This window comes from Trifolium pratense, linkage group LG6 (genome assembly GCF_020283565.1).
Source record: "Trifolium pratense cultivar HEN17-A07 linkage group LG6, ARS_RC_1.1, whole genome shotgun sequence".
Classification (NCBI taxonomy): Eukaryota; Viridiplantae; Streptophyta; class Magnoliopsida; order Fabales; family Fabaceae; genus Trifolium; species Trifolium pratense.
Window position 1 is genome coordinate 759,945 of NC_060064.1, and position 25,049 is coordinate 784,993.

The 25,049-nt window shown below is 31.9% G+C and overlaps 4 protein-coding genes across 5 annotated transcripts; all 4 read left to right on the forward strand.

Annotated features, from left to right (window-relative positions):
- Positions 1–4,849: 4,849 nt before the first annotated feature.
- On the forward strand, positions 4,850–9,865 carry LOC123889597 (exosome complex component RRP41 homolog). 2 transcript variants are annotated; one of them, XM_045939002.1, is made up of 13 exons: positions 4,850–5,042; positions 5,667–5,775; positions 5,911–5,957; positions 6,077–6,137; positions 6,307–6,345; positions 6,459–6,526; positions 7,728–7,806; positions 7,894–7,930; positions 8,097–8,213; positions 8,356–8,441; positions 9,288–9,377; positions 9,480–9,537; positions 9,651–9,865. In XM_045939002.1, the coding sequence occupies exons 2-12, from the start codon at positions 5,722–5,724 to the stop codon at positions 9,525–9,527; spliced, it is 726 nt and encodes a 241-aa protein (XP_045794958.1). In that variant the 5' UTR covers positions 4,850–5,042; positions 5,667–5,721; the 3' UTR covers positions 9,528–9,537; positions 9,651–9,865. The 2 variants fall into 2 exon arrangements, with proteins under 2 accessions (XP_045794958.1, XP_045794957.1); XM_045939001.1 differs by having other exon boundaries at positions 4,874–5,042; positions 5,662–5,775.
- Positions 9,866–11,818: 1,953 nt separating this feature from the next.
- On the forward strand, positions 11,819–12,802 carry LOC123888977 (putative F-box/LRR-repeat protein At5g02930). The gene has a single exon (XM_045938149.1). The coding sequence runs from the start codon at positions 11,819–11,821 to the stop codon at positions 12,800–12,802; it is 984 nt and encodes a 327-aa protein (XP_045794105.1).
- Positions 12,803–19,717: 6,915 nt separating this feature from the next.
- LOC123888978 (putative F-box protein At1g49610) lies at positions 19,718–21,468 on the forward strand. The gene is made up of 3 exons (XM_045938150.1): positions 19,718–20,626; positions 20,715–20,861; positions 21,163–21,468. Exons 1-3 carry the CDS (start codon positions 19,718–19,720, stop codon positions 21,466–21,468), a joined length of 1,362 nt encoding a protein of 453 aa, XP_045794106.1.
- A 1,908-nt stretch (positions 21,469–23,376) lies between these two features.
- LOC123888979 (F-box/LRR-repeat protein At3g03360-like) lies at positions 23,377–24,618 on the forward strand. The gene is made up of 2 exons (XM_045938151.1): positions 23,377–24,345; positions 24,439–24,618. The coding sequence occupies exons 1-2, from the start codon at positions 23,377–23,379 to the stop codon at positions 24,616–24,618; spliced, it is 1,149 nt and encodes a 382-aa protein (XP_045794107.1).
- The last annotated feature ends 431 nt before the right edge of the window (positions 24,619–25,049 follow it).

The window sequence follows — 25,049 nt, forward strand, 5'->3', positions numbered from 1 at the left end:
AACTAGATTTGCATTGATCGTTAGCTATTTCTTCTAACCATACAATTTAGTAATGGAGTGAGGTGGTTGAATGAATTTGTAGTGTAAAATGTTGATAAAGGAGTAAGGAAAAGACAGGGTTAGAAGAGTAGCTTAGCTCATGAAAAGGAAGCCAAAGACAAAGTATCAGTGCCAGATAGAATTACAAAAACTCGTAATCATCGCAACCTCTTAATTAAGTGGTTTGAATGTAAAACCAATTACATTACATATATCAACAATACCTTTTAAAATTGGTTTGAATTCATCATAAATGCAGAACTGGAAACACAATTAAAATGGCAGCTATCTTGAGATATTTCAAAGCATACTTATCAATCAGCAATCCATATATTATGGAGGATAAGCATCAAAATTATGCAACCTTAGCTTGTACTACATTAGGCTCTCAAGAGTCCCTCGTTAAGTGAGTAAAACCTAAAAAAGAGTTGATAAGTGGGACTGTGGGAGGCATCATCCCTCACTCTAGAAACCGGTTTCGCAGGGTTGAATTAGGTTCACCGCCAAAACATTCATTGTTGTTTTAGTGCAAAATTTTCTTTGTAACACAAGTGATGGCCATATGAAAGATGAGTTAAAGAGATGAGCAGTGGAAGAACCTTAGATATTGTCAAGGCGCGCGGGGCTCCATTGGTCCCTTAAGATATCAAGACAAATACTACCATTGCTCCTCCATGATAATTGTTACAAATTGTGATTTGGAGAAAATCTCAATTAAAGAGGGTCATAGATGGACACACAAGAAGTATCTACACAGAATGAAAAATTACCAGCACTGCATGAGGTTGGAGGATCTTTCTGAAGGTCCTCGAGTTCCTTCAGGATCCGCTTGGAGCTAATATTTTCACTTATCTCTTTTGATTCTCTCATATTTTTGTCACCAATTCCGATTCTTTGTTCATCGTAAAGAAAATCAGTTTTATAATTAATTTTCTAAGAAACTATACTTAAATAGCGTTTTATCTCAAATAACTTTTAGATTTTTTGCTTTGAAAATTGGCAATAAATAGATAAAAAAGCGTTTATTTAGCACTTTTTCTATTTTATTAATAGACTAATTTCAAGTTAAAAAAGAAGAAAAAGAGAGAGACTAGTTTCAAGTAACTGACTGTGTGAAATTATGTCTAGCACTAACACACACACACTAGAAACCAGATACAACATATTTATCAATTGTCAAGAAGATATGTCATATAACAAGATCTAATATCCTGCTCTGCCCAACCTGACCTTAAGGGTCTGTTTGGTTCGGGGGTTTTGGAGGGGAGGGGAGGGGAGGTGAGAGGATATTTTAAATTAATTGTGTTTGGTTCAATTTTTAGGAGGGGAGGGGAGGTGAGAGGAGGTGAGCAAAATACCTCCAAATCCCAATTTTTGCTTCCCCCCAAATTGGGGGGATTTGGAGGGGAGGGGAGGGAAGGAGAAAGATATTATTACCATTTTAATTATTTTGACATAATTGTCCTCATAATTATTTTAAAATGCCTAAATTATCCATTTTTTAGTTCTAATTTTTTTTTCAAACTTTTCTTTTATTGTTACGCATGTCTTTTTATATTCATAAACTGTTGTGCTAATTTTTTTTGTATTACATTGTTATCTTGTAAAGTTCATATAATTTTTTGAATCAACGATGTTATTTTTTTTTTATAGAAAATCAACGTTGTTACTTACTTTTTACCTGCATCATATTAGTTAGTATTTATATGCACTATTATATTTTTTAAAATATCATTAAGTTTGTTACGTTATAACTTATAATATACAAAAGTTTTTTTTTTTACAATATTAGTATTAGTACAAGATCTTTATACTTATAAATAAATATTACTTTTTTGTAGAATATTAGTATTAGTACAAGGTTTTTTTTGTTAATAATTATCAAAAAATTCTTTTAAATATATTTATAGGTAATTTAAACTTATAAATATTATTTTTGGGTTAGATCAATCATAAAAATTGAGAAAATATTGTCGATATATAGGTTAATTCGCACCAAGTAGCTATAAAATTGTCAGACTACATGAAAATTATAAGGATAAAAAAGTAAATTAGTTTTAAAATCTCTCCCCTCCCCCTCTTGAACCAAACATATATCTAATTAAAATCCCTCACCTCCCCTCCCCTTCCTTCTTTTGAACCAAACATATGTGTAAGTACAAATTTCACCTCCCCTCCCCTCACCTCCCTTCCCCTTCATTAAAATACCTCCCCTCCCCTCCCCCTATGTTGAACCAAACAGACCCTAAGGTAGTCTTGTCTTGGGCCCTAAGTTCTAATTCTACCATATAATTTCAAAGTAGAATCATATATTACACCTTAAAAAGGTAACATACCTTATTTAATTTTCCACTAGATTATTTCCATTTTCAATTTTATCATCATAGTTAATTATAATAAGGTGGAAGAGGAAGGACAACTCTCTTCCTTCACAAATCCAACATGCTCATTGCTCACCCACCACACCACATTTATGTTTTTGCACTGAAACCAAATGAAGAACTATATAAATTTTAATCTATGGAAAAATAAAACAGCAAACAAACTACGTCCTCAATAATGGAAACATGCATGGAGACTCTCTCATTGTCTAGAGCAGTGTTTTAAAAATCGGACCGGACGGTCGGACCGGTCGGACCGCAAACCGGAGGTATATCGGTCTGGTTCGACATCTGGACCGGGTATGCAATTGAACCGGTGTAAATCGGAAAAAACCGGAAAAAATCGGAAAAACCGGCGAACCGGCGGTTTTGAAAACCGGCGGGTTGACTACTTGACTGTTTTTTTTTTTTCCTCTTCATCGGACTAACAGAAACATCAACAAACAAGTCCAAATCCAGATCTAACAAATTCATTATACATAAAAGTATCAATAAACAATTCCAGATCCAGATCTAACAAATTCATTATACAAAAAAGTATCAACAAAGAAGTCCAGATTTAACATTGAGATTTTTAGAAAGAGAAGAAGATTAGGAAATAGCAGGACGAAGGAAGCCAATAGATCAGTTTAATCATGATGTTTTTGTCTGCTTTGATGTTTAGCTGAGAGGAGAATAAAAATACAAAGAACATGACAACATACATTTGAAAGAAAACCAGAGAGAGAGAGATTGAAACTAGGGTCTCAAAAAAAAAAGTATAAATGGAAGGTAAATATTTGACGTGGAAAAAAAAAAACAAATACTCCTAATAAAGTGGTAGACAGCTGTGTGTGGTAAATAATAGTTTTTATTATGAATTATTATAATACATATACTCCAATTGTATCTAAATTGAGATATGAATTTATTATATAAACTTTTACTTTTTTTTTTCCTCTTAAACTCAAACTCCAATTTCTTAAACAACATTTTTCGTTAAAAAAAATTCCCTTATTTTAAATATTTTTAACTTCATTTTAATTTATAGCAATAGTAATTGTAATATATTATAATTAAAAACACATTTCTTACTAACTTGGTTGTTAATTTTGTTATAGAGACCAATTTATTCAACTAAATTTTACGATTCGACCAGTTTAATAACTATATAATTTTATTGTGGAGACCGGTTCATTCCATCGGTTTTATTTGGTTTAATCCGGTTTGTCATGCGGTTCGACCAGTGATCTAGTGGTTCGACCAATGAACCAGTGACCCAGTACCCTCGCCGGTTCGATGACTGGTCCGGTTTTTAAAACACTGGTCTAGAGTGATTGAGTACTACTACTAATTTTATATATATACACAACCTATTGAACTATGTACATCCTAAATTTCCAATACACAAACCAATCGTTAATTGGTTCAGTGGTGATTATCATTGAGCTTGGTAGGAAGGACCACAGTTCGATTCCCGCAACTGCGATCAGATGAGGCTGAAACCACTTAATGCAAGAACTAATCCCCAAACCATATTAAATAGTCTAGTGGGTCTGATACTGATAGTGAAAACAAAAAAATCGCAATACACATTTGGGAGAACCAAGTAGCAAGTTGATCCAATATGTCTTCACCTCTTGCACAATGAAATGAACATCAATCCAATAAATATATCCCCAACTCACTCTATTTTTGTTAACCCAAAGGTATCTTTCGTACGCAACTGCAAAGACTAATCCCTCGAGATTACTGAGATCCATTTAAGGGGTTGACATCTCCCAACAACTCACTCTATTTTGATCCTGTAATCAAACAAAAACAAATCAGAAACATGCCATAATAATTTAGAAATGAGAGAGAATAGTTAATTACAGTGTTAATTACCATTTGATATTACGCGGAAAGTTCATAGCTTCCATACAATATTACGCATTTCATTAGGTAGTTATACAAGATGTTTTCTCTCCCGACCCCTCTCATTTCTTTTCTACCCCCAAAAATCCAATTTTGCCCCTTGCGGTTCCAAACATTTTTGCCAAAAAACTTCGGTTCGTATTCACCGAAGCCAAATATTAGACCATTTCGGTAACTGCAAACCGAACATTAGCGTTTTCGGTACACAAAAAACGAACGTCAGTTTGTTCGGTATCTGCGAACCGAAATGTCCTAGATTTCGGTACGTTGGTCGCTGGAATTAGGCCATTTTCGGTAGAAGTTTACCGAAATAATTGTTTCGGTACCTGCGAACCGAAATGTCCCAGATTTCGGTAAGTGGTTACCGAAATTTATCAGCATGTCAGCTTATTTCGGTTCGTATAAACCGCAGTACCCCCAAGGACAAAAATGGAAATTCAGAGATAGAAAAAAATTGAGGAGGGTTGGGAGAGAAAACATCGTTATACAATTCAAACAATATTAAATAGTAAGGCCAGTCTAATAAGAGGCCCAACCCAGCAAAAGTGACCTAACAACAAAAAAAAAAAGTTCCACTTCTTCTCCTTCATCGGTAACTAACACAACACGTTCTCACTTCTCAGTCCCTTTACCGTCATTCCGTTGAAGAACCTTCTCCATCCCACGCAGGTCCAGCCACCGCGCCGCCGCCGGTGACAACCGCTTCCACCGCCCTTCCCTCTCACAGTAACCTTCTCCTCTCTCTCTCTCTCTCTGAAACAACGTCTTACTGTTTATTATCCTTAGCAATTCATAGTATATCAGTAGAGTTCTTCACTTGCAGCTATCTTGCTTGAATATGTATATATATATATATATGTGCTTCAATTCAAAACCAAGAAATTAAATAACACTAGAGAAATTCAATGTAGAAGAAATTGAAAGCCAAAAAATTAACTAGTTGTATCACTGTAGAGAAGACAAGCCCTAATGAAAGGATTCAAGTTCTTTTAAGCTTAAATTCAATTAACAGTAAAGACAATAAGGCTCAGTATCAATTGATTATTTAAGTTTATCTACTAGCATAAACATCTTATTTCCACAAGCTATCCGGGATAGCTTATGAAAACAACTTATAGCTTGTATGAAAATAATTTAACTTATTTTTATAGAAATAACTTATACGTAAGCACTTATGCAGCTATTAGCGCTTAGTGAAGTTACTTATCCAAATGGGATAGCTTATGAAAACAACTTATAGCTTATATGAAAATTGATTTGGTCTAGATTATGCAAAATCTCACTGTTGTGGAATGATAATTGGGATTTTGGAAGGTTTTATTAATGTTCCTTTTTTTCTTTGAAGCAAAGAAAACAGAGTAACGAAAAACAACGTTTCCTGTGCAAAATAGTTTCAACACCATAGATGGAGTACGTTAGCCCAGAAGGACTTCGCTTGGATGGTCGCCGGCCCATGGAAGTACGGCTGTCTTCCACCTCGTTTCTCTCCAATTAATTTTCTTTTTCTTTTTGAATTTTGCATGCGATTTTTTGTTTTGTTTTTTCTCTTCTGAACTTTACCTTACCATGTTTTCCCCTCTCTATGCAATCCTAGATGCGACAAATTCGAGCAGAGATTGGTTCTGTATCCAAAGCTGATGGGTAGATATTTTTCATCTTTTGCCCCTCACTTTCTAATTTCAATTTTTTATTTATTTAAATTCAGTAATAAATTTATTTAAAGGCATTTCACCATATAGTTATTTTCATTGTGAAACCAGGTCTGCCATTTTCGAGATGGGTAATACCAAAGTGATTGCTGCTGTTTATGGCCCTAGAGAGGTACTATATAATCATTAGACTTGCATATGCATTTGTACTCATGCAATTTGAAGATGGATAATTATCCTTTCTAAGGGATTAATCAGCTTTGATGATTAGAAAAGTTTTGAATTTGCATTTGAGATTTAGATGATGTTGCCGTTTTTTTAGTAACTTCTATATATTTCAGGTTCAAAATAGGAGCCAGCAAATAAGTGACCGGGCTCTGGTATATTTCTTCTATTAAGTTATAGTAATATCATTCATTGAATGTACTTTTAGTTTATTTATATGCATTGTACTGAACATTTAATCACTTTTCGTCTGCATTTAATCTTTTAGGTTCGATGTGAATACAGCATGGCTAATTTTAGCACTGGTGATCGCATGAGGAAACCAAAGGGAGACAGGTTATTTCTTATTTACTCATTTAGTTTCCCAGTCTTTTGTATGATTTTGATACTTGATACTTGATACTTAATTGATATAGTATTGATGAACTAATAGAACTAGAGTGAGCGTAGCGACAACAGAATCACCCTAGAGAATAACTTGCGACATTTCTATATTTTTGCATAAGTAGGAATTAAGCTATGAAAGAGGTGTGGAACTCAGGAATAGTACCATGTTTCATTCTATGGATGCATTTTTGGTATGGCATTGTTGTTAATTGTTATAGAGAAATTTAGATGCTGGTTTGATTGAGAGGCTAACTGAATAGGACAGCATATTAAAGGAGGAAATGGTAGCAGCTTGTTAATTATCAAGGTAAAGGCATAATGCATAATTTGTTCATGGGTCCAACTCCACAAAACCTCGGTAAACAAAGTGCTGTCTTCCCACCTTGCTTGTATGATGGGTTATGACTTATGACTGTTTAGCAGCTTATCTTTCAGAAAATTTCCAGTTGAGCGGCCCAATGGCACAAGCTTAGATGGAAATATCAGCAGCAGGCACGACTGATCATTGATTTTTGAGAACCTTACCACCTGGGACGAGCTGATTTTGAAGGAAGCTTTAGCAGAAACATGGTGTGGAGATGATCAGTGGGAATACTCACCTTGTGGATAAGGTGGGTTTTGGAGGAGTGGTATTGTTAGGATCTATCATTATAGTTTTTTTTTTTCTTTTGGGGGGATTATCATTATAGTTATTTAGTTAATAAGAGAAGTTAACTAGTTAGAAGGGGTATAGATTAGTTAAATAATTAGTTTGCAAGAGAAGTTAAGTAGTTTAAAGGGATAGTGTGTATACATAGGAGAAGTAAGGATGGGAGAGGGCGTTCATTGTTTGTTGTATTGTGAAAGGACAAAGGAATTTTGTGAAAGGGGAAACCATTGGAGGAGAGTCTCATCTCTCGTTCTTATTCTTTAAATAAAATTTCTTCATTTTTTTTCATTTCTTTCTATCAATTTTCCATTTCTTTCCCTTTGTTCCTAACAGACTCGGTGCTCAATGTTTTAAGCATAAATATTCAGTCATTTTGTTTGTCTTTAAGAGTTTGTTATATTGGTTCTTCTTGCATGGTTCCCTAACCCTTGTATGATGGGACAACTCACAATCTCATGTTTTTTTACTTCTATATTTAATTGAAGTTTTCTCATGCTACAGGAGATCAACTGAAATTTCTTTGGTTATTCGACAAACCATGGAAGCATGCATATTGACGCATTTAATGCCCCGTTCCCAGGTTCGATTACAGTCTTTGGACTTTCTATTTTAATCAGTTTAAATTGTGTATTTTCTTTTTGCAATGATTTGGTTATTTAATTTGCAGATAGATATTTATGTCCAAGTTCTCCAAGCAGATGGAGGTAATTCATGCCTGTTAATGGGATGTTGTGACCATTTTCTCCTCTTGTTGTCATTTTTCTTGTTCTTGTGCTCAATTATAAAACCTTTCTCCTGTTAATCGTTGGCAATACTTAAAATGGGTCTCTGTATTTCATATGACTTTTGTTCGTAACATGCCTTTCGTAGGAACTAGGTCTGCTTGTATAAATGCTGCAACTTTGGCCTTAGCTGATGCTGGGATCCCTATGCGTGATCTTGTAACTTCCTGTAGTGCTGGATACCTCAATAGCACCCCTCTGCTTGGTATATATCTGTTTTACTAAAAAAATTAACACTGTAACAACTAACAAGGGTGGTTTGTCTTTTTTCTGTAACAAGTGAAATTTTGATATAGCACTGTATGGTTTGTCATAATTATTGAAAGTTGCGGATTGAATATGGACAGATTTGAACTATGTAGAAGATAGTGCTGGGGGTCCTGATGTAACTGTAGGAATTCTACCGAAGTTAGATAAAGTGACGCTTCTTCAGGTAATTTTCCGTTTCTTAAAATGAGTTTGTGTTTGTACCTGGTCCTAGCTTATGGACTGTGTACCATCTTGCTTGAATTTGAAAGTTTGTAATGTCCATAGTCCATACTGCATGTATTTTGCCTTTTTTATAGAGGCCTCGGATCCTTGAGACCCATTTCTCTTTCAATCCTTCCTCTTGCTCTCTGCCATTGGCAATTAACACAATCACATAAAGACTGTTGCTTTTGAAGCTATATTTCCTCTCCCTCCTTCCAAAATTGTTTCTTATCATTAGACCTAGGTTATGGAAAGTTAGAAATTATGTTCATGTTGAAAAATCAAAGATTCTGCACCTTTTGTTTACTTTTTTTACTTCCTAGACTTTCATTTTGGTTTTGATGAAAATGATTTATAGTGACTTGAACCTTTACTCTCTGGTCAGTGTTGAGACGCAATTCTTTTGTTTAGTATCAGTTAATTCTGGATCAAGTACAGCTTCATTTTCCCGCATGAAAACATTCTTAATATACTTATTAACACTTGTTTTAGGGATGCCAGTAATATAGTGGCCACTATTGACTTAAGAATTTGCACTTGTTATTATAAAGGCTGATTGAGATTGAGAACTTGATTATTTTAACAGAAATAGATCACTCTAACATTTGTTTGTAGAAAGCAATGCATTTATTTTCTTCACCAGTTTCTTTCATTGGAATTTTCTGTTGCATTAGGACCAGTTGCCGTGTTACATAATTTATAATGGAAAGCTTATAGTTTAATTGGACGGCGTTGGGTTAAGTGTGATTTTTGGATTACTAGATTTCAAATTTTGTTTGCACACTAATTTCTTGTGTACTTACTGTAGATGGATTCTAAACTACCAATTGACATTTTGGAAAATGTCATGCAACTGGCTACAGAAGGCTGCAAAGCAATTGCCAACTACATCCGAGAAGTAAGAACCTGCCTCATTTATGTGATTGATATATATAGGAATAATAACATGGTTCACATTCCATTTCATTGGTTAATTCCTAATTTCTTTGTCGGTTAACAGATATTACTTGAGAACACAAAGCAACTTGAGTATCGACGGGGTTCATAGTTTTATACAAGTAATGTTTCCTTTTTGCTTGCATTTTAATTTGGTTTATTTCATGTTATACATATGAGTGTATGATCTGATGCTGTGGCGGTTGCTGATGGTTGTCTTTTTCCTGAACTGCAGGTTAATCTGTTCATCAGTCGTGCAATTTTTTAATTAGAATTCTATAGTATTCACCTAAAGATGTTTGCATACGGTACTGAGTCGAGCGGAAAAGTAGAGGCGAATGTGTTTAAATGTTGTTGTCACCTAGTGTTTTACCATTAAACCCTTAACAACAGTGTTTTGTTTCATTTAACCGAGTTTGAATTATAAATTTGCCCAATTTTTTTCTTCGATTTCTGAGGTTGTAAATCTTTGGAGTTCGAACTGTTATTAAATCATAAAATTTTCAAGAATAAAAAACGTTTTTTTTTAAAATGATTTAATAAAAAGAAATTTTTTTTTTTGTCAAGATTATCCCCCTCACCTCCCCTCCATCTACCTCGAACCAATCGGACCCTTAAAAAATTAGAGAAATACAGTAAAGAAGTAAAAAATAAGGAAAAATTGAGTCAAACACAATTTTTTACCTCTTTACTACTTTTAAGGAGAAGAAAAAAGTAGAAAAAAAGTAGGGACAAACGGAGTCAAAGTCATAGCTGACGGAAACATATGATAAGCTTCACCGATAAGGATCATCGGCTGCAAAGACCAATGCTACCATTCCTGCTGCAATACCTTAGCCGCAAGATCAATGTTCCGCTTTCTTATATATAGCATTGGATGCAAACATATCATTACTTCATTAAAATAGTGGTCACCACTAAAGGAGGACGTTAACAATATTAAAAAAAAAAAAAATAGGTTATCAAATTTTTGTGTAGTTCCATAAAATAAAAGATTATGGATAGTTTTATATTATAATTTTCACTAGTTTAAAGACCGTGAATTTGCATGGGTCTATTGACTTTTATTCAATATTTGAGTTTATCACTATATTAATGTAGAAAATTTATTTAAAACTAGCGGGCCAGGCAGGCACGTTCCGCGTCTGCCTGTATCTAACTTATGTACCCAAAAAAAAAGATACGCCTTATGTTATGATGAGTTTGTTAATAAAAGATTTTTGTTGCTACTAAAAAAATGCAAGGGTAATGTTGGTATTATGAAAATTCTACCCCAAAACTCATGTATTCTTTTTATATATTATATAGTATAGAATAAATATAGATGAAAAAACCATAAAAAAAAAGAGAGGAAGTTAAGGGCAATTATGGAATAATTAAAAAATTATAAAGGAAGTTAAGGGTAAAATGGACCAAAAAAAATCCAGCCCAAACTCCCTTATCCCCTTTATATATTGTTATAGGATAGATTAAATATTTAAAAATTGTTATATAAAATTATTAAAATTAAAATTATTTATTCAATTTTTTATGTTTTAGTGACAAGAATATAATTTATATGCACCGTCGGTCTAAAGTTATTTTACACATGCGTCCAATAATATACCGACACATCATGTATGATATTTAAAAACACATGATGTGTCACATTCATTAAACGATGTGGCAACGCATCATTGAATGCATGTATAAAAAATCTTTACACTGACGGTGTACAACAATTAAATTCTTAGTGACAATTACAAATAGTGGCCCCGTATATATTTTTAATCAAAAATTAGAAATAAATTTAATTTTAATAACTTTATATAACAAATTTTAATAATTTCTTTATTTGATGAAAAATATTGTTTATTTTTTATTTATATATTCCTGTTTGTATGAGGTTTCATCTTTTTTTTTTTCTATATTATTTCAATAATTTTTTTATTGACTAAACTTTCTATAATTTTTTTTTCTTTCCTATTTTTATGTATAAATTGTTCTACTTTGTTCTTATCTATAATCTGTTTTGTTCCTACTTTTAAGCATATCATCTTTGAATATATATTTTTTTTCCTTTTTTTACGGAGTATTTTGTTATGTGTTTTATTTTTGGATATTTTTTGTTAAAAAGATAATTTGTTATCGGTTTCTTGTGGAACAAGACAAATATTTGTTACTAACTTTATTTATTTATAAATACTATATTCGACTCTTTCACTCCACTTGCACAACTTCTTCTTTCTGGGTGAGTTAGTTCTCAACTTCTCATCATCTCCCAAAATTATCTTATTACTTCAGAGTATAATCAGTATATATCATTTATTTGTTGAATGGAATCAGTTTCATATATACAACGCAGTTGCGAAAATTATTAAACTTTACCTATGTGTTTCAGGTGAATTGTGACTCTTTTCTAGTATGGATTGCATAAGTGAATTGCCCGACGAAATCCTGTCTTATATCCAAACAATGTTATCCATCAAAGATTTGTTGAAAACCAGTGTACTATCTAAAAGATGGCGCAACCTTTGGGCTCTAAGGAGAGATCTTCACTTTGATATCTTCCATGTGCTTGGAAGCAGCGAGGAGGAACTACTACAAACTGTGATTCCTACTAGTAGTTCTACTATCGAGAGATGTGTCCGTCTGGATATCGGTATGAGTGAATTTGTAAAACGAGTAGATCAATTTCTCAACAATTTTCAAGGCACAAAGATAAATTCTTTCTTTGCGAGCTTCTATTCATATGATAAACACAGTAATATTATTGATCAATGGATTAGTTTTGCAATTGCAAGGGGAGTTGAAACAATCAATCTACTCTTATTACCAATGCCTGAAACTTGTGCTACTCGATACAAACAATACAAGTTTGCCTTTGACTTGTTTTCGGAGACTAATGCTTCAACTCTAAAGCATCTGCATCTCGAACATTGTCTTGTTTGCCATCCCACCAACCGTGACTATATTCCCTTTCAAAATTTGAGATTTCTTTCACTTGAAAGAACAAAGTTGGATGAAATGTTCATTGAAAGTGTGTTATCGAATTGTCGATGGCTTGAAGAGCTTCACTTAGTTTTATGTGAGTTCAGATCATCAATGCCAAAGATAGTGAGTTCTTCCTTAATACATCTCAAGGTTGCAGGATGCTATGTTGTATCTGGCTACGTCCAGATGCAAATAGAGCTGAGTTCAATAGATTGCCTTAAACTCACTTCATTGGAATACCATGGATATAGTTTGGATACCTTAAAAATTAATACCCCTTTGTTGAAGAGCATTCGTTGCACTGTTTTTTATTGTGAAGATCCTAATCAATATGGACTCTTTGCAACTCTTCCTCAACTTGAGATTATGCAATTGGACATCTATTCAATGGTTAGTCATAAAGTGTTTGATTAAATTTCTGTCTTTTAAATGATATTTTTTTTTAATCTTACATTTTTTTCTTGTTTAGGTCCCTACTTCTCTAAAAATAACTCAACCATTCAAACATCTTAAGCAATTGAACTTCTTCCTTTTCTGGCCTTTGGATATTGTAGAAGAATCAAAGTTTCATCTTTTGGGGATTTTAACCATCCTACGAGCTACTCCGCTTTTGCATAAACTTTCGATAATGGTGAGTGAACATGATTAATATACACAATTTATTCTTTTTTTTAGGTGCAATTAAGATCATATAGGTTTAAAAAGGTCATGCATAGTAATTGTGTATATTTAACTCCTATTTCTATTTTTTTTAGCTCATACATCCAAGGATCATTGAAGATCAAAAAGTTGTCAAGGATATTGATTTATGCTCTCATGACGAGGTCAAAGTTATTGAACTGAGAGGTTGTGTTGGCAATTGGTATGAAATTGAGTTTGTTATGAATGCTCTAAGATACGCCCACAAACTTAAGCGAATAGTTTTGAGTCCTTATTGGAGACAACATGACTCATTGGATTGGAATTCTGATCCTGCGTGGTTTCAAAATAGGCGTCAAAAGATTAGGGAAAAACTTCAACGTAAAAATGTAGTTGGACGAGAAAAACTTGTACTCATATAAAGTTGAGTATAATGTATTTTTTTTTAGTTTTGTTGTATTGATAGAACAATATTAATATTGATATTCCTCATAATTTGACTACCTGAATAATTATTTTTCCTAATAATTTCGTCCAGTTAATCTCAAAAATGTCAACTTTGAGAAGAATGTATGAGGTACTTGCCCTTTACCATGTCAAATTTGCCGATCCAAAGAGAAGATCGTAATACTTAATTTAATTAGCTGAGCCCTCATTCAAAGAGAAGAGTAGTATAATGCTTAATTTTGTTCTTGTTGTTTTTTAATTTAAAATTCAGTTTGAAAACTAAGTCATTAAAGAAATTACTAAATCGAGTCGCAGACTACATCACTCTTTTTAAGATTGTTTGCGGCATTACACAAATTTGTGCCACTTAATCTTCAAGATAAAATAGCTCAGTTCAAACTAATATCGAATATCTGCTGCATCGTAAAAATCGGTCAAAAATTACACCTTATATATAGTATAATACCTCTCGAATATGACATTATGACCAATTGTGTGTATTGCGGCAGAAAAGCCTTGAAACAATAGAATAGAAAAGAAAAAATAGATGAGGTAGGAATAGAGAGAAAAGAGAATTCGAAATTGCTGAAATATGAAGTAACTAGTATAGACACTCGTGTCAAGTACGGCTAGATTTTTTTTTTCTTTCATAAATTTTAAAAATATTCTTCATATATACTCCCTCCGTTTCGAAATATAAGAGAAAATTGGTCAACGAAAGTTGATGTATTTAGTCCAAATTTTTAATCAAATACATCAATTTTTATTGATTCATTTTTCCTTATATTTCGGGACGAAGGAAGTATAATTCTATTTTGAAATTAATGAATGTTTTAAAAGTGAAAAATAGAGGGTTCGGACCCACATCACATATGAATTAGCTTTTGTTCATAAAAACATAATAATTTGCTTATTATATATATATATATATATATATATATATATATATATATATATATATATATATATATATATATATATATATATATATATATATTTTTGATGTGTTGTTTTTTTTTTTTTGTGGTTTCCTTTACATATTTTAATTTGTTATTTATTTTGATTTGTTTTTTTGTTCTTGTGCTTGGTCCAGTTATTATATTTTGTGTTTAGCTATTTTTTCTTATGCTAGTATTTGTTTTGGGTTTGGGGTTGATAGTTGAAAAATGTGATATTGACATTAAGATTTGTTGGAGTTCTATATTATACGTTAAAAAAATATTTCTAGGTGATCCTTTTGGTAATGATTAATATTTTTGTAAATTATATGTATTAAATTTTAACAAATAAATAAATTGGTAGGTCGGTTCGTCATCTCATTGATAAACAAGACAAACTTAATTTTTGAGCTCGGGCTATAAGTTGGCTTAGTCCGCCACGCTTTCAAGTGGGCTTAAACGGGATGGGCCACTCGCTTTACCACCCCTATATAAGAAGCTGATATCCTAACAAAGGTTCTGAAACATGACACATTCAAGGAACTTAAGAACAAATCATTGGAGCATTTGAATTGAGGAGGCTTGTATTGAATTAGTACGTTAATCCTAAATATAAGATTTTATTGTGATTTTTTCTTTGTCTTATTTTTATAAGACTCATTTCAAATTTTTAAGGACATTAATTAATTCTTTATCAACATATATAAACTTAATTATAGGATATCTTTTTCTACAATATATATATATATATATATATATATATATATATATATATATATATATATATATATATATATATATATATATATATATATAATAAATACTCTAAAAAAAATACTAATTCACAATAATATTAATCGTAAAAACAATATTAATTGTCATTTAATTTAATTCTACGATAAACTTTCTTAATTTTCTTAAAGTGGTCTTTTTATATTGAGAGATAAAGGTAATAATTCAAATGATCGAGTATTAACTAGATAATATTAGTAAAAAAAAAAGTATTAACTAGATAATAGGTGTGCTAGTATGTTAAAACTACTTAATAGTTTGTTTAAGTTAGTTGTTTAAGCTGAAGTGTGAAAGTCTTGTATATATATATATATATATATATATATATATATATATATATATATATATATATATATATATAGAATTGTACAAATTTTAAATAATGCAATTACATATTACTCTCTCTCTCTCTTCTTCCTCAATCTATCTATTTGATTAACTAGTTAACATAAAGAATCCAAGAAACAACCAAGAACCTGTGGTTATGGATGCATCGTGTTCCACCATAGGTCCCTCAAAGATATACAAGCATTTCAGTGTTAGCAACAGTCAACAATTAATGGAAGCAAGAGATGCTATGCTACTTCAACCACCACATATATACCGTACGTGATGTGTCTCCATTTTCCTCAAAGGTGTGACCACTTACGATGTGCTAACATTCAAATACTTTGCTGGAAGATATGGCACCGTTAATGTGCATGTGTGTGTGTGTATATCACTATAACAATATTATCCCATTTATGTTCAATATAAAACCAATTTTGATTCTCTCCATTGAAAAACAATTTGAAGAAGAAGAGTATTGCTACATGCATGCCATTTTTCATGTGAGTTTCCATTTTTCATGTTGATTATTATTTTTCTAAATTAAAATAAAATAAATAAAAAGGATAAGTATATCTTTTTAAATTTTGGGTCGATGTATCCTTTGGGACTATGTTCACACAAATGATTTGGTTTTTTAAATTATTTTTAAGTTTCACTAAGTTTTCTTTTTGACTTTTTTTATATGTTTTGACTTTTAAGTTATAAACACTAGATAAATTGAGCCCTTAAATTTATTTAGTTTTATTTTGGTTTCTGAATATGTAAAAAATATATTGAAACTATAAACACATTTATAGTGTCTATCAATGGTTTTTTGGTACATTCTGTTATCAATGGTTTTTTTTTGGTACCTGTTGTTATCAATGGTTTTATAAATTAATAAATTGACAAAAAAAAGTACTCTTTTTTTTTACACAAAAAAGTATATTTTATAACTAATAAAAGAGACATTTGTAATTGTATTTTCAATTTTAATATATAGATTTTTTTTTTATATAGAATTTCAATATATAGATATATACTAATGTCTCACACTCACACGTTCAAAAATCAAAATAATTGTATGTAGTTGGATTAGTGGAAAATTTAAAGGTAAAAATGTAGTTGGACAAACAAAAACTTGTACGCTCATATAAAGTGGAGTATAATGTTTTTTTTTATTATTTTTATTTTGTTGTAATGATTGATACTGCTCACAATTTTAATAGTACTTTTTTTTTACTCACAATTTTATTACTTGTAACCAATTAAATTAAATAATATGCATTTTTAATTAAGGGGAGTTGAAACAATCAATCTACTCTTATTACCAATGCCTGAAACTTGTGCTACTCGATACAAACGATACAAGTTTGCCTTTGACTTGTTTTCGGAGACTAATGCTTCAACTCTAAAGCATCTGTATCTCGAACATTGTCTTGTTTGCCATCCCACCAACCGTGACTATATTCCCTTTCAAAATTTGAGATCATATAGGTTTAAACATCCTAATATTCTAAAGTTGATTTGCATTCATCAGTATAACTGTATAAGTTTGTTAGATTTAATTCCTATTTCTATTTTTTTTAGCTCATACAACCAAAGATCATTGAAGATCAAAAAATTGTCAAGGATATTAATATACGCTCTCATGACGAGGTCAAAATTATTGAAATGAGAGGTTGTATTGGTAATTGGTATGAATGTTATGAATGTTCTGAGATACCCCCACAGACTTGAGCGAATAGTTTTAAGTCCTTATTGGAGAGAACATGAGTCATTGGATTGGAATTCTGATCCTGCGTGGTTTCAAAATAGGCGTCAAAGGATTAGTGAAAAACTTCAACGTGAAAATGTAGTTGGACGAGAAAAACTTGTACTCATATAAAGTTGAGAATAATGTGTTTTTCTTTTATTTTTTATTTCTTGTGACGATAGAACAATATTAAAATTGATATTGCATATAATTTTATTACTTGTAATCAGTTAAATAATTTGCATTTGACTATCTTAATGATTATGTTTTCCGAATAACTTCGTCCAACAAAAGATCCCTAATCTCAAAATTTCAACTTTGAGAAGAATGTATGAGGTACTTGCCCTTTACCATGTCAAATTCTCGCAGTTTCGTTAGATGATCTGAATTTGCCCCATTCAAAGAGAAGAGTAATAATATGATGCTTAATTTTGTTCTTGTTGTTTTTTAATTTAAAATTCAGTTTGAAAACTATGCCACTAAAGAAATTATGGATCGAGTCACAAACTACATCGCTCTCTTTAAGATATTTTGCTGTTTAAATTGAGGATAAAATAGCTCACTTCAAACTGATACTGAATATCTACTGCATCATAGAAATCGGTCAAAAATTACATCCTCTATATGGTATGAATACCTCTCGAATATGAAATTATGGCCGATTGAATATGGCGGAGAAGCCACTCTTGAAACAATAGAAAAGGAAAAAAAATAGATGAAGTGAGAATAGAGAATTCGAAATTGCTGAAATTTAAAGAAACGAGTATAGACACTCTTGTCAAGTACGGGTTATTTTATAAATTTAAAAAATGTTCTTCATATATATAATTCTATTTTGAAATTAATGAATGTTTTAGAAGTGAAAAATTGAGGGTTCGAACCTACGTCACATATGAATTAGCTTTCGTTCCTAAAAAATATAATAATTTGATGTGTTGTTCTTTTTTTGTGTTTTCCATTACATATTTTAATTTTTTATATATTTTGATTTGTTTTTTGTTCTTTTGCTCGGGTCCAGTTATTATACTTTTTTTTTTTTTTGTGTTTAGCTATTTTTTCTTATGCTATTTGTTTTGTTTTTGGGGGTTGATAGTTGAAAAATGTAACATTTGTTGGAGTTTATTATATGTTTTTTTTTACAAGAGTTCTGTTGGAACAAATCTACAACTTGTATAAGAATTTGGTACAAAATAAACACAAGTTGAGAGCTGTGAATTTGAAAAAGTTCATATTAAGTTCCACATTGCTTGAGACACTCACTTCAGTAGTGTTTATATACAATAAGATCACTATTTGGGGTATGCCCCCAAGGGATACCCAGTTTTGTAAACGTGACACACCATACTGAATATCACACGCGCGCGTGCACCGCTGCCGTCGTCCGGCTCGGATCGGGCCTGAGCTTTGTGATATAGAAAAAATAATTAATTGTTATTTTCACTATTAGTGTGCATTCTTATTTTCACTATTAGTTGGGCATGTAAGTTGGCTTAGTCCGCCCCACTTTTAAGTGGGCTTAAAGGGAGTGGGCTACTCGCTTTACCACCTTGTAAAAGAAGCTGATATCCTAACAAAGGTTCTGAAGCATGACACATTCAAGGTACCGAGGAATAAATTAGGTGTTGCATCAGGGGAAGGGAGACTAGTAATCCCGAATTCAATCATTAGGTAAGTAAAATCTGATTTAGAAATATTGTTCAACCAAAAAATCAAACTCGAGTTCTCCCGAATGATTTCTCTTTTTTTTTTTTTTTTGCTTTCACCACAAGTTTAATATGTTACGGGGTCAGTTCTGGCATCAAGTGGTTTCAGCCCTCTCCCGATCGCAGTTGTGGGGATCGAACCGTGATCCTCCTCACCAAGTTCAACGTCAATCATCACTTAATCAACTAACTATCGGTGAATGATTTCTCCTTTATTGAAACTCGTATGGTCCTTTTTCATCAAACTTTCTCACATCAATTTAAAAATAGTAATTATGTGAATTTATTGTCGATAAAATTTTACATTTTATTTAGTTGGATTGATGAAAAGACTGCCACGCAAGAATTAATTTAAAAATAGTAGATTTGGAATAGATTCTCGGATGCGTGGTGTGACTTTTTTTTTATTTTTTTTAACAGTAGGAATTAGGAATTAGGAATACAAGATCGGTGCCGCTGCAACATATTCTTCTTCTTCGGTGAGTTAGTCTTCTCAAATTTTTTTTAGGGCAAATATATTATTAATAATAATCAGCTTTTTCTACGCAAGAAGAACAGAGACGGTAAGCGGAACACCAATAAAGGCGGCATATAAGCGGAACACTAATAAAAATAGCAAAAGATTCTTATCAAAATTCTCTTATATAAATTTTCTTCTTCTTCATATGATTATTACTTTAGAGTAGCAGAATCACTTAATATATATTTCAATTTTCTCAGGTGCATATTGTGGGTCTTTTCTAAGATGGATCGCATTAGTGAATTGCCGGACGAAATCCTATCTTATATTTTAACAATGTTATCCATCAAAGATTTGTTGAAAACAAGTATACTATCTAAAAGGTGGCGCAAACTTTGGTATCTAAGGAGAGATCTTGACTTTAATATCTTACATATGCTTGGAAGCACTAGCAGAAAACCATTAGAAGAACGTGGCCATTTGAATATCAATATGGATGAATTTGTAAAACGAGTAGATCAATTTCTCAATAATTTCCAAGGCACAAAGATAGATTCTTTCTCTTTGAGCTTCTATTCAAATGATAAACACAGTAATATTATTGATCAATGGATTAGTTTTGCAATTGCAAGGGGAGTTGAAACAATCAATCTACTCTTATTAACATACAACCGATACAAATTTGCCTTTGACTTATTTTCGGAGACTAATACTTCAACTCTAAAGCATTTGCGTCTCGAACGTTGTCTTGTTTGCCATCCCACCAAATGTGACTACATTCCTTTCAAAAATTTGAGATCTCTTTCACTTTACTTTTCAAAAGTGGATGAAATTTTCATTGAAAGTTTGTTAACTAATTGTAGATGGCTTGAAGAGCTTGACTTAGAATTCTGTGAGTTCAGATCATCAATGCCAAAGATAGTGAGTTCTTCTTTAAGTAATCTTAAGGTTAGAAAATGCTATGTTGTATCTGGGAACATGAAGAAGGAAATAGACCTGAGTTCATTAGATTGCCTTAAACTCACTTCATTGGAGTATCATGGATATAATTTGGATACCTTAAACATTAATACCCCTTTGTTGAATATCATTTATTGCACTGTTCCTGATTGTGAAGATCCTATTCCTAAACAATATGCACTCTTTGCAACTCTTCCTAAACTTGAGATTATGAAATTGGACTTCTATTCAAGGGTTAGTCATAAAGTGTTGGAACTGTGAATTGTTTAAATTGCTTTGTCTTTTGAATCATATTTATTTAATCTTACATTTTCATGTTTAGGTCCCTATTTTAAAAATAACCCAACCATTCAAACATCTTAAGCAATTGGACATCACCTTTTATATCGAAGAATATTCAGAGTTCGATCTTTTGGGGATTTTAACTCTTCTACAAGCTTCTCCGCTTTTGCATAAACTTTCTATAATGGTGAGTGAACATGACACATTTTATTCTCTTATTTTTTTGGTATTATTGTTCTGATTTTGAGTCATGGCTTCATAAATTAGGGTAATACTTTTGACCTGGTGAGTTATGCACTTAAGATCATATATGTTTGAACATCCTAATGTTCTTTTACATATTGAGTTTATTGCACTTATCTGTCCATTATATTTCCAAATATAGCCTTTGATTTGATATACCTTTAAGGAGTTTATCTGGATATTTTTATTTGCATTTATCGGTATAAGTTTATCTCGGATTTAACTACAGTATTTGTTTTTTTTAGCTCACGCATCCAGAGATCGTTGGAAATCAAAACGTTGTCAAGGATGTTGATATATGCTCTCATGACGAGGTCAGAGTTATTGAACTGAGAGGTTGTGTTGGCAATTGGTATGAAATTGAGTTTGTTATGAATGTTCTGCGATATGCCCACAAACTTGAGCGAATAGTTTTGAGTCCTTATTGGAGAGAATGTGACTCATGGGATTGGAAGTCTGATCCCGTGTGGTTTCAAAATGGACGTCAAAGGATTAGTGAAAAACTTCTGAATGAAAATGTAGTTGGACGAGAAAAACTTGTGCTCATATAAAGTGTATAATGTCTGATGATAGAACAATATTAATATTTATATTGCTCATAACTTTGTCTAAGATCAACACAAAAATCCTTGATCCCAAAATTTCAACTTTGAGAAGAATGTGTGAGGTGCTTGCTCTGAATTTGTCGAGTTGATTTTGAGTTCTCAGATAGCCCTCATTCACAGAGAATAGTAATACTCATCAATCATGAAATTTTTTGTTCTTTTAGAATTATTGACATTTTATGGAGTGATCGTTATGGATCCTGACACACTTAGCATTCAATGGTGTTAATTAAGTTAAGAAACTCTCACATGTGCTTTCATATTTCAAGTCATCTGGAGAGTAACAAACACTATATGTCTATATATGTATGGTGGGAATAGAAAAGGATGTGGAGTCTTGCGTAGAAAGTCTTGCGTAGAAAGATAGTTTTTGTTTGGATCGATGAAATGTGGTGAAATGGGATGTCTTGTGTAAAAACTTAGGCTTTGTTTGGATTGATGAAATATGATAGAATGGTGTGACGTGTGATTCCGTTTGTTTGGATTTTAAAAAAATGAATAGAATGAAGGAGTATATGATGACATTCCATCACATTCCCTCATTTTGGTTCCCCTCCAATTTGGGGTATATATGATGGGAATCAAACTTCTTTAAATCATAATTACCGAATTATTCAAATTATAACACATTCTTATTATATTCATCCATTATTTTATAAAATCTTAACTTTTCACCTTGTTTTCCATCAAAGCCTTAATTCATACCCACCTCAAAGTTTATTTTCGAAATTTCAAAGTATCTTCCATATTTTCCATAGAGAAATTATTTTCCATCAACTTGATAATTCTTTTAGTGGAGAATAATAGAAACAACAACTACCATACATTTTTAAATTGATAAAAAAACTACTGTGTCAAAAAAAAATACATACTATCTTCCCTAAGAAAATTTATGACACTATACATAAATTATTTTATAGTTAGCTTTTATCACATTCATAGTGTTATTTTGATTATTAAATTATAAATATTTATATAGTTTTTTTTTTACTACAAATATCTATGTAGTTGTCATTAATTATCTTCCATTAACAATAATTTATTTTTTATTAGTTTAAAGTAAATTATATTATATTATACCAATCGTTAGTTGGTTCGGTGGTGATTGACGCTGAACTTCGTAGGAAGGACCACAATTCAATCCCCGCAATTTAATTGACGCATCAGATTAAAATCTCCCTACTCACTTAAAATCTTATGTGATTATATTTGTGCAGATTAGAAAATCTTCATATATAAACTTTCCTAATTTATACAATTGATTATTTTACTAAAAATTATTTAAAAATTAAATTAAATAAAGAAATGATTAGAGGCATTACGGTTATTATATTGTTGAAGCTTTTGTTTTTGTTTTTCTGGAAAAGAAAATTAAATTGATACAGGCATACACATGCCTGAAGATACAAAAGAAGTCACAAAACCTATTGTCACACAAACACAGCTAATGATAAATGAACTAGAAGTATATAATAACCATAATGCTTTTGGTTTAAAGAAAAAAAAACTTAGTGTTATATTAGTATTAAAAATTGAAGAGAGAGGTAAAAATTTATTCTTGTAAATTTTGGAAGGAATTGCAATAAATTAGGAAAGATTATATGTAGGTAGATTTTTTCAATCTTCAGAAATATAATCACATGAGATTTTAAGTGAATGAGAAGATTTTAATCTGACGCGTCTATTAAATCCGATGATTATTATTAATAGTTCTCATTTCTCACATAATTATCAGTTCTCACCTGATACACTCCCTATATATATATATATATATATATATATATATATATATATATATATATATATATATATATATATATATTTTTCTCAGGTGCATTGTGACTCTTTTCTAAGATGGATCGCATTAGTGAATTGCCTGACGAAATCCTATGTTATATCCTAACAATGTTATCCATCAAAGATTTGTTGAAAACCAGCATTCTGTCTAGAAGGTGGTGTGAGCTTTGGACTCTATGGAGAGATCTCCACTTTGATATCTTCCACGTGCTTGGAAAGACCAAGGAAGAAGTATTACATCTTCCTAGTAATTCTCCTATGGAGATACAAGTCCATCGAGATATCAATATGGATGAATTTGTAAAACGAGTAGATCAATTTCTCAACAATTTTCAAGGCACAAAGATAAATTCTTTCTTTGCGAGCTTCTATTCATATGATAAACACAGTAATATTATTGATCAATGGATTAGTTTTGCAATTGCAAGGGGAGTTGAAACAATCAATCTATTCTTATTACCAATTATGCCTTGTACTTATGTTACTCCATATGAACCATACAAGTTTGTCTTTGACTTATTTTCGGAGACTAATGCTTCAACTCTAAAGCATCTGCGTCTCGAACAATGTCTTGTTTGCCATCCCACCAAATGTGACTACATTCCTTTCAAAAATTTGAGATCTCTTTCACTTTACCTTTCAAAAGTGGATGAAATGTTCATTGAAAGTCTATTATCAAATTGTAGATGGCTCGAAGAACTTCACTTATTTGGTTGTGAGTTCAGATCATCAATGTCAAGTATAGTGAGTCCATCCTTATGTTATCTCAAGGTTGGAGCATGCTTTGCTATATCTGACAACATGCCGAAGAACATAAATCTGAGTTTACTAGATTGCCTTAAACTCACTTCATTGGAGTACCATTCATTGTTGTACGATGGATATAGTTTGGATACCTTGAACATTAATACCCCATTGTTGAAGAGCTTTCACTGCACTGTTTTTTATGCTGATGATCCTAATCAATATGCAATCTTTGAAACTCTTTCTAAACTTGAGATTATGAGATTGGACATCAATTTAAAGGTTAGTCAAAAAGTGTTGGAACACTAACTGAATTGTTTAAATTTCTGTCTTTTGAATGATATTTATTTAATGATCTTACATTTTCTTGTTTAGGCTCTTATTTCCCTAAAAGAAATTCAACCATTCAAACATCTTAAGCAATTAAACATCAACATTTTCCAGCACTTTGTTACTGTAGAACCTTCTGAGATCAATCTTTTGGGGATTTTAATCCTTCTACGAGCTTCTCCGCTTTTGCATAAACTTTCTGTAATGGTGAGTGAACATGGTTAATACACACATTTTATTCTCTTTCTTTTGGTGTGTGTTGTAACTGTTGTGCACAAATAGTAACAGAAGGTAATAATAACGAAATTGCAAACAATAAGAACACAAGAAGTTTGATAACGGAGTTCCCCTTAGGTACGTCTCCGGCTGCAGAATTCGCTACAGCTCGTTTCTATTAGATGAAAGAATGAATTAGGGTTTCAGTGTTACAAGCGGTATATATAATATCAATAGAATGACGTAAATACCCCTGCACCATACCGCGGGGGGCTATCGCCCCCCGCACCCCCCTAGCGCCCCCCAAAACATCTGGTCAAAGCCCATATGGGCAGGGGGCGGCCGGAGCTTCGCTCCGCTAGCTCAGCTCCGGGCCGCCCCCAGCCTCTTCCTGATGCATATATGAACCATACTCAACAATCTCCACCTTGGTGAATATC